The 9,701-nt window shown below is 46.2% G+C and overlaps 1 protein-coding gene across 3 annotated transcripts in view; it reads left to right on the forward strand.

Moving 5' to 3' along the window:
* Positions 1-5,835, forward strand: part of KDM4C (lysine (K)-specific demethylase 4C) — a 335,517-nt gene extending 329,682 nt beyond the window's left edge. For all 3 annotated transcript variants that reach the window (XM_014535707.1, XM_014535708.1, XM_014535709.1), the window contains one exon: positions 4,746-5,835. In XM_014535707.1, coding sequence (XP_014391193.1) covers positions 4,746-4,922 — 177 coding nt within the window. In that variant the 3' untranslated portion in view covers positions 4,923-5,835. The remainder of the gene's footprint in view (positions 1-4,745) is intronic.
* Positions 5,836-9,701: the final 3,866 nt, after the last annotated feature.

A 9,701-nucleotide genomic window follows, 5' to 3' on the forward strand; every position in this document is an offset into this window, starting at 1 on the left:
AAATATATGTCACATATATAATCTGAATGTATCCTGTTATGTCACACAGTTGAGCCTCGTGCAAATATCTTCAGAAACAAAGGCTCAGGGTCCAGCTTGCTTCCAGTGCTTTTATTGAGTCAAAGACTTAGGCCTCCTGTTGGAGGAACGGCTTTTCCCTCAGGTTGATATGCAGCCCTCTGGCCCTCGGGCAGTTTGTCTATGACTGCTATTTTTTTTCCAGTTGGTGAAACAAATCTAATTGGAAAACTCATTGAAGGGAGATATTTATGACTAGAGAAACCTCTTTTGTGTGTTTTAAGGAGGGGTGGGTTAGCAGCCCTCCCTGGGTGGCCTCCATGTTTTAATGAATTGTGCTCATTCAGACACATGCTGATTTGGAAAGAAATTTTTCAAAAGAGTCAGCAGTCCACCTCGGTGATGGTGCTGGGTTCTTTCCCACTAACTTCAGAAACAGCCCCATTACCTTTTATTGTCTCACAGAATAACCATAGCAACAGTGCATAATTAACTAGAGCTACTGGTAAATCGGTTTTATTGTGTTTGAGAGGCTGAGTTTTGCTGTTCTCACACAGTGGCAATACTATCGATGTTTTATTTTCTCCTTTGATAACTTGGGCATTTATAAAAGGGAAAGATTACTCAGAGGAAGTACTGTCCCCAGAAAGAATGAAGCAAAAATGTTTTCTCCCAATGGCAGAGGGTGCCCAACCAACCACCAGGCTTCCTGGGTGAAACAAGGTAGTGTCTGAGGACCTTTGGAAGCAGCCTGTTGCCCTGGGTAACCGTCTCAGCTGGCAGGGAGCATGCCCAGCTGGGCACTTGAGCCATTTTTTAGTTTTCAAGCTTCATTGTAACTATTCCATTGTTTGTCTCTTCTTCACGATTGACTATGTTTTCAAGCCCTAAAAGCCGGACTGTGCCTCTGTCACCAACCTGGGAAGGAGGCCTCAATGACATAGTAAGATGCTCTAGTCTACACGTTGGTTATTCTGTGTGATCCAACTCAGTGAAAACCATTTGGGAATGATTTTAGGAGGCAAAATAGTAGGGAGTTAGGAAACAAAAACAGTGCTTTCTAATGTAGAATTTACCTGATCCTAACAGAAAAACCCACATTCATTCCCCCAGCTAACACTTACTGAGCAGTGGCCGAGAGCTGGGCATATTGCTTGGTATTGAGAAAATGTGTAAAATCAATACTCAGTCCCTAATATCCTCACCCTTAAGGGTTTTGGGAAACCCCTGATGGGGAGAAACGCACCTGTCCCTGTCCTTGCCACTGCCCCCATTCCACTGCACTGCCGTGGGAAGTGCAGAGGTCCTCAAACTTTTTAAACAGGGGTCCAGTTCACTGTCCCTCAGACATTCCACACATGCGCACTGCGGGCCCGGGACTAGTCGGCTGCTAAGCAGGACAGGCATCGGCAGCAAAAACACCCAGCGGGCCGGATAAATGTTTTCGGCAGGCCGCATGTGGCCCGCAGGCCGTAGTTTGAGGACCCCTTTGTTACAGGGACCCTGAAGGAGGGCTTCAGATTTGCCTGTGGCAGAGAAGGTGGAGTCTGTTCCATGCAAGGGAAACAGTGCGTATAAAGACAGGCTTGCACAAAGAGCCAGTAGTGTGGCCGGGACCTGAAACAAGTCAGTCTGACCGGAGCTTGGGATAGGATTCTGCCAGGTTATATAGGTACAGCCTAGGGCAGTGGTTGGCAAACTGCAGCTCGGCAAACCGTGGCTCGCGAGCCACATGCAACTCTTTGGCCCCTTGAGTGTGGCTCTTCCACAAAATACCGACTTCTGCACATGGGCCACGAAGTTTCAATCACACTGTACGTGCACATCCGCACGTGGTATTTTGTGGAAGAGCCACACTCAAAGGGCCAAAGAGCCACATGTGGCTCACGAGCTGCGGTTTGCCGACCACGGGCCTAGGGCGTTGGGATGTTGTCTTTATTGAAAGATTATAAGCACGAGTGTCACTTAGTCTGAAAGTTTTTAAAGAACTTGCATCTACTGGTTCTGTAGAAGATAGCCTGAAATGTTGCATTTGTCGCAGTGCTTCAGAAAAGGATGTGTGAGGCCTGCACCATGGGGTCAGTGGTGTTAAGAATAAAGGATGGAGGGCTTTGTGTAGGAGGGGTACTGGACAGGCTGGGAGCAGGGGGAGTTTACAATGACTTTTAGGTTTCTGATCATTGTAGCTAGATGGGTGGGGATAGTTGTGCCATTTGTGAAATATTAGAGGTCCAGTGCACAGATCCATGCACTGGTGGGGTCCCTCGGCCTGGCTGCAGGCATCAGGCCAAAACCGGCTCTCCTCTGTCGCCCGAGGAGTCCCGGATTGCAAGAGGGCACGGTCAGGCTGAGGGACTCCACCGGTGCATAAATCTGTGCGTTGGACCTCTAGTATACATATAAGATCTTTGGTTAATCTCTTCCCACCCTCCCCTGTACCCCCTTCCCTCTGAGATTCATCAGTCTGTTCCATGTTCCCATGCCTGTGGTTTCCACTCCTGAGCTGAGCATCTGTCCCCTGGTGACCAGTGCACATCATAGCTACCGGTTGGCCGGTCAGCCAGTCAGCCGGTCACTTAGGCTTTTATATATATAGATAATAGACCACAACGGTGCCTCTAATTCACTGAGTTTTCTTTGGCTCCTGTGTATCTGGAGTAAGCTTTTCCTACATATGGAGACAGTAGTGCCGACTCACCGGTATGAAGATACACAGCATTGCTATTGTTCTAGGACAGTCAGTTCAACCCATCTCCCTTGGGTATTCTTGCTATGTATTTGTAAAATGACTATTCAAGGACAAGAAGCAGACCTAAAGGAAGGAAGGCCAGCATATACATTCTGATGTCATTTTTGGTTTGGAAGTGTGCTAATTAATCACACTCCTATTCCCTACCAGCTCTGAACAGTTTGAGATTCAAAATTTGTCAAAACCAGGTTGGAGAACATGGTTTATTCCCAAACCTGATTCAAGCCTGTCACTACTTCCTTTAACCAAAGTATTTTCCCTGGCACCTCCCCGAGTAAATTAAAATGGGGCGGGGGGGGGGGGACTGCGGATAGGGAGGTTGTGGCCCCGCCCCCTGTCACTCACAGAGCCACAGGGCGATCAGGGGGTTTGGGCGCTGCCCCCTGTCACACACAGAGCCGCAGGGCAGTCAGGGGATTGGGGAGCTCCCCCCTATCAGGCACAGAGGAGGGCTGATCAGGGGGTTGGGGTGCCTTCCCCTGTCACGAACAGAGTAGGGCGGATAGGGAGGTTGTGGCCCCGCCCCCTGTCACTCACAGAGCCACAGGGCGATCAGGGGGTTTGGGCGCTGCCCCCTGTCACGCTGATCCCGGTTCCGGGAGCCTCGCTGCTCCGCTGATCCCGGTGCTGGGAGGCATATTACCCTTTTACTATATAGGATAGAGGCCTGGTGCATGGGTGGGGGCTGGCTGGTTTGCCCTGAAGGGTGTCCTGGATCAGGGTGGGGGTCCCCACTGGGGTGCCTGGCCAGTCTGGGTGAGGGGCTGAGGGCTGTTTTCCGGCTGGCGAGTGACTAAAGCTTCCAACCGCTCCTTGTTTTCTTCTCTCTTTTTTTTTTTTTTCTGGGCCAGCTTTAGCTCTGAGGCCTCGCTGCTGAAAACATAGATACAATGTTGCGGTCCGAGCCCTGCTGAATGGAAGCCCTTTTCTGGGGTTTTGTTTAGCTTCTTATTTGCAACATAGTATATAGTTGCTTAGAGTTGCAACTGAGAGGCTGGCAAGTTAGGCGGAGAACGTTGGAATCTGCAGCAAGCAAGCCTCGTGCTCGCTTCAGTGCCTGGCTGCCGGCCGCCATCTTGGCTGACAGTTAATTTGCATATACTCACTGATTAGCCAATGAAAAGGGTAGCGGTCGTACGCCAATTACCATGTTTCTCTTTTATTAGTGTAGATAGGCAGGACAGGGATAGAGAAGGAAGAATTTGAGTTTCATTCAGGAAAGGTTGATTTCGAAGTGCCTGTGGGGTAAACACTCTGAGATGCCTGCTGGGCAGTTGGACACGCAGGCCTGAGCACAGGAGGAGGTCTGGCTGGATGAGAAATGTCAGCATCATGGAAATAGATGCAGGAATTGAGGCCATGAATGTGGGTGTGAAGACCTGGGGAACATATGGGGAGAGAAGACGGCCAAATGTAAAATCCCAGGGGCATCAGAGTTGAGCAAATAGTTAAGAAAGGGGAGCCCCTGTGCCATCAACAGTGAGTACCCAGAGGAGGAGGGGAGTCAGGAGGAGGGGCTTATAAAATGACAGAGAAGAGAGCTTTGAGCAATAGGTGACAGAATAGGTAAATAAATTTAGGATAGAAAAGTGTCATAGGAACTAGGATTTGAGCAAGGACAATTTCAGGGAGGTTGTGGGGGCAGAGACCTCGAGTGGAATAGGGGTGAATTAGAGATGACTATTGACCAATTTCTCAGAAATCTGGTTGGGCAGGAACCGGAGGGAAAATGGAGAGTGAGGGAGATTTAAATGAGACTTTAATCCTGCTGGTGCTGGGGCAAGTCCCTGGGGTTGGAGACCCTGAAGAAAGAGGGTTAAGGTGGAGGGGGGAGGGGAGGACGGTTCCAGAGCCATCTGTGTGGGGCCCTTCACCCTGGGCTGGTGACCTGTCCCTGGCACCCCTGGATCAATCTTTGTACACTCTTGCCATGGTCAAATGCTGTGCCCTTCTGCAACGTAACGCTGGCTAATTTTAGTCCACAGCCTCTGATATGCGATTTGAAGACACATTTTATGGAGCAGACATAATCCAAGGGGAGAAAAAGAGACAAAGAGTGCTGAGCTCCAGGTTTAAGAACGAATATGTGGACGACCCCGTGTACCGCACGTTTTTGAGGAGCTCTTTCCAGAAGAAGTGCCAGAAGAGACAGTAGTCTGCGTGTACTGCTGCAGCACCAGAGCAGCGTGGGCAGGAAGAGGAAAGGCAGGGCCAGCCGTGGGCTGTGCCACGCATTCCACTGCGGTAGGTGATGGCTGTGTCTCTAATGGTGGAAAACTAGGCTTCCCAGAGCGTGGTAACCCAAACCGCAGAATACACATATTGTTAATTGGATACAACCTGGAGCCACCCCCTAGTCTTGCTTTCACATGAACGCAATTGTCTTTTATGATCCCAAAGGATTTTTCTAAGTGGAAGGAAATAATAGTGAGTCACCCACCAAAAAAGCCACTGCCAGAGGCCATGGGTCCCCAGGTGTGGCTTAGGCCTCGAGGCAGGAAACACAGGGAAACTCCCCTCCCCCGGCAGGTGGGAGCCTCCCACCCGGAGGGCAGGGTGGTCATTTCTATATTTTCCACAGTCAGGGAAGGATTCTCACTTAGTTGTTTTAAATGGCAGTTTTTATAAAATATTTTTAAACCACAAATGGCATGGATGGTGATGAAATTTACCCGTGTGCTACCTGTATTTCCCTTGTACAGAACTTTTACATTTTTTTATATCCCTATCACTTTTGATTGTGTCTACTGAGAACTGAGTTGTTGGCCTTTGTGAAACTTTTGGCTCTTGAGAAAGAATTTTTATGAATTGTATGGAAATTTTATGAATTGTATGGAAATTTTATATATTTAAAGAGGGAGACCTGGGGCTGTTATTTTTAAACACTTTTTTTCATAACACATATTCTAAGTAGTTATTTATAAGAGGTTTCTTTCATTATGTGTTTGTAAAATTAGAGTTTAAATAAATATGCTTCTATGCATAGTTTTGAATTAATATGATTTTCCCTTTTTAAAACAGCCTGAAAATGTACTAGTGTTTAAAAATAAAGATTTCCATCTTCTCCAGTTCTGTCTCCTGACTTGCTTATTCACTTAGGTTTCAACCAATAGGAAAACTGGTTTGTTTGGGAGCTGGCTATCATGGACACGGTGCCGGCATCCAGGGCAGTCACCGGGGACAAGTCTTCCGCCTGCCCACAGGCCAGCTGGGGTTTCCTCACTCCTTCCTCCAGGCCTGGAAGAGATCCGAGCACCTGGAGTCTCGGCTCTTTCCATCCCGGTTTTCTTGGTCCCCAGTTGCCATTAGAAGAGGCTGTAGGGACCATCTAGCCCAGTGGTTCTCAACCTTCCTAACGCCACAACCCTTTAATACAGTTCCTCATGTTGTGGTGACCCCCAATTTCATTGTTACAAATTGAACATAATTAAAGCATAGTGATTAATCACAAAAACAGTATGTAATTATATATGTGTTTTCCGATGGTCTTAGGCGATCCCTGTGAAAGGGTCGTTCGACCCCCGAAGGGGTCGAGGCCCACAGGTTGAGAACTGCTGCTCTAGCCCCTCCCTTGCTTCATAGAGGACAAGTCGGGATGGGCAGCGGGAAAGGGATTGCCCAAGGTCACACTGTCCCCAGTGATGCCCCTTAACAGCTGCCAGCTCTCCGTAGCCTCTGGGAGAAGCACTTCTTTTGCTTATGAGTCTGTAGGTTGGCAGTGCCAGGCTGGGCTTGGCTGGCAGCTGTGTTGACGGGGCTTGGGCTGGCTCTCATATCTGCTCCACGTGTCTCCTGCCAGCCCACTGGACCTCGTGGGTAACCCAGGTAAGGTCTTCTCAGGTCAATGGCAGAGGTAGAAAGCAAGTGAGCCCAGCTGAGTAAGCACATTGCAGCCCTGTCTGGGATGTTGGTTAACATCTGTGGGCCAAATCCCACAGCCAGGGATTGGAGGGCATTTGAGAGTTTCATGGCAAGAAATGTGGATGTATAGGGTTACAGGGTAGAGTAAAGAGCTGCATTTCCAGTGCCTCATGGCTGAACTCTGAGCTGGGGAAGAGCCCGCCAGCTTTATTTTTCACAGACTGAGCACTTTACATTCTCTGCCATTATAGTCAGATATTTTATCCGGTAATCAAGCTTGCATTTTATATTTCTTGGTTTTGAATGACACTGACCTGCTGTGTCTACGATATGCCAGGAAAGTAGGCCTGTGTAAGGCATTAAGAGGAATTAATCTAAACAGGATCATTCGTTTTGTACATGTTTGCCTGTCAGCAAGATTGCTCATTGGTTGCCACAGGGAGAGAATATACAGAGTCTTGTGTGATGTCCAATACAGCTGCTTTTTGTAGTCTCACCTAACTAGTGGTTGTATAACCAAGTACAGCTGTCTACAGCCTTAGCAAGACAGTGCCAAGCACAGATGTACGCGGCTCTGGAGAGAGACACTTGGTGTCACTGCATCTGACAGTCCTTACTAGTTCTATGACCAGAAAGGCTGTTAAAGCTTTTCCACTTACTGCAGGGCACCTCAGTTGTAATGTTCATTGCTTTGCGTTACACTAACTGCATTTTTAGTGTGTGTGTGTGTGTGTGCGTGTGTGTGTGTGTAGCATGAAATCAGTTGAAGTCCTTCTAGTATTTAAAAAAAAATGTTGCTAGCTGTTATATTTCTAATGTAATTCTAAATGCACGCCTTTTCTCTGGAGGTTAGAGGATTAGTAACAACCGCCTGGCATATTTCACAACCTTTTAGTTCTTTTATGTATGTTTGAAATGAGAACAATGTGATCCTTGTCAGTTTGCTTTTATTAAGGTACTTTTGTTTAGTTCTTCTAGAGAGAAATTGAGAAGAAGCATCAACACTAAAATATCCCATGGGTTCTCAGAATACATTATAAATTGCCATTGGGCAATTACATATGAAAACATGAGGACTCAGAATACAAAAATATGCGGGAGTAAATGTCTGTCTGCCACTTCTCCCTGCACCCACCCGATGGGAAACAAGGCCGAAATGCCTACGTGACCGTGAGTGGCCTGGAGGTCCAGGAGTAATCATATTGGAGTAGGATATGCTGCAAGATAACACTATGCTTTATTTTTGCCTTTAATTAAAAGGTATAGGGAATGAAACGATCTTTATTTTACAAATTAATCAGCCCCCTAAACTTGAAGCTAACTAGAGATCCTGAGACATTCTCATTATATGAAGTAATTGGTTGGTTGCAAGACTCAATTGTACTACAAACTCTTTCTGGGAATTCAGATGGCAGTCGTCAGAGGGGTTACGCCTTCTCTCACCCAGCACAGTGTAGAGACAAACAGCACTGTGGTGGGGAGAATGGTTCCTGGTGTTGAGACCTGAGATCTGCATCAGTGGGCTGACAATGTAAAAACCCCATGTTCCAGCCTCAGAAGGCGAAGATCTCCTTAGAAATGGAACTTCACCAAGAGAAGCTGACACTAATGATGTATGGAGCATCTGTGGTGTATACCCAGCCTGGTAGGCTCCTTAGTGGCGTTTATCTTACTTAGCCTCCCCAAGAACTTAGCAAAGTAAGTATCACTTCCCTCTTTCATGGATATAAACTAAGTCTCAGAGAGGTTAAGTAAATTTGAATTACTCAAAGTTCTCATTGCATGAGGGACAACGAGGATTCTAATGTGACCCAAATAAAAGACATTGGATGGATGAGTCTGAAGCTCAAACGACAGGTTAGCACTGGAGTCATCAACAAAGAAGGCATCATCTTTATTAAAAATCCATGAGATTTACCTTTTGGCAAAGGCAAAACTATAGGGACAGAGAAGGGATCAGTGCTGCCAAGGGCTGGAGGTAAGGAGGGACTGAGAACAAAGGGGTTTGGTGAAACTTCTTTGGCGTGATGGAAAGAGTGACCTTGAGGAAAGCATTCCAAGTGATTTCAGATGAGAAATCTGTTAACATTGAAATTTGTGTTCCTATTGGACATGCACCCTCTCTTCTCTTTTTAAACATTTTCTTCTTTATCTTTAGTTTTCAGAAGTGTGATGATAATGCGTCCTGGCTTTGATTTATTTTGGTTTATTTTGTTTGGAGTTTGTTAACTTCCTGGCCTTTTACCAAATTTGGGGGAAATTTCAACCATTATTTCTTGGGATTTTTTTTTAACCTCACACTCTTTCTTTCTGGGACTACAGTGACAGAAATGTTGCGTCTTTGGGTACTGAGATGATCTTTTAAGTCTATTTTCTCTGTTCAGATTTGCTGAATTCCAATGATTTGCCCTCATATTCACTGATTCTATGCTCTGTCATCTCCAAACTATTATTGAGTCCTTGAGTGAGTTTTTTATTTTGGTTATTGTATTTCTAAATTCTATAAGCCCCATGCAGTTCTCTTTTATATCTTCTATTTCTTTGTTGAAATGTTCTGTTGTTTTCATTTGTTTCAAGAGTTTTCATGATTGTTCATTGAAGCCTTTTTCTGGTGGCTGCTTTAAAATCTTTTTCAGATTATTCCAGGGTCTAACTCATTTTGGTATTGGTGTCTGTTGATTGCCTTTTCTCATTTAAGTTGTGATTTTCCTGGTTATGGCCTGACCAGTGATTCAACTGTAACCTGGACATTTTGGGTGTTATGTTTAGAAGAGTGGCTTCTACTTAAATCTTTCCTTTTAGTGGGAAGTCCCCTGTTTTGGTTTAGTGCTCAGGCCCTAGCCTACTTTTATGGGATGTGGTCCCAATGACCATGTAATTTTCAGTGCTCTTACTATTCTCCTCTGCTCTGCTTTGTTTGTGTGCTGCCCAGATGCCACTCTGCAAACCTAGGTACTATTCCACATTTTGGCTCAGTTCTCAAACTTGTTGGTGAGTTAATGTAGGTCAGTTTCACATGTGAGCTGCTCAGTGAGTTCCTATGCAGGTTTACAGAATTCCCATTTTGAGCTCC

Source organism: Myotis brandtii, unplaced genomic scaffold (assembly GCF_000412655.1).
Source record: "Myotis brandtii unplaced genomic scaffold, ASM41265v1 scaffold149, whole genome shotgun sequence".
NCBI lineage: Eukaryota > Metazoa > Chordata > Mammalia > Chiroptera > Vespertilionidae > Myotis > Myotis brandtii.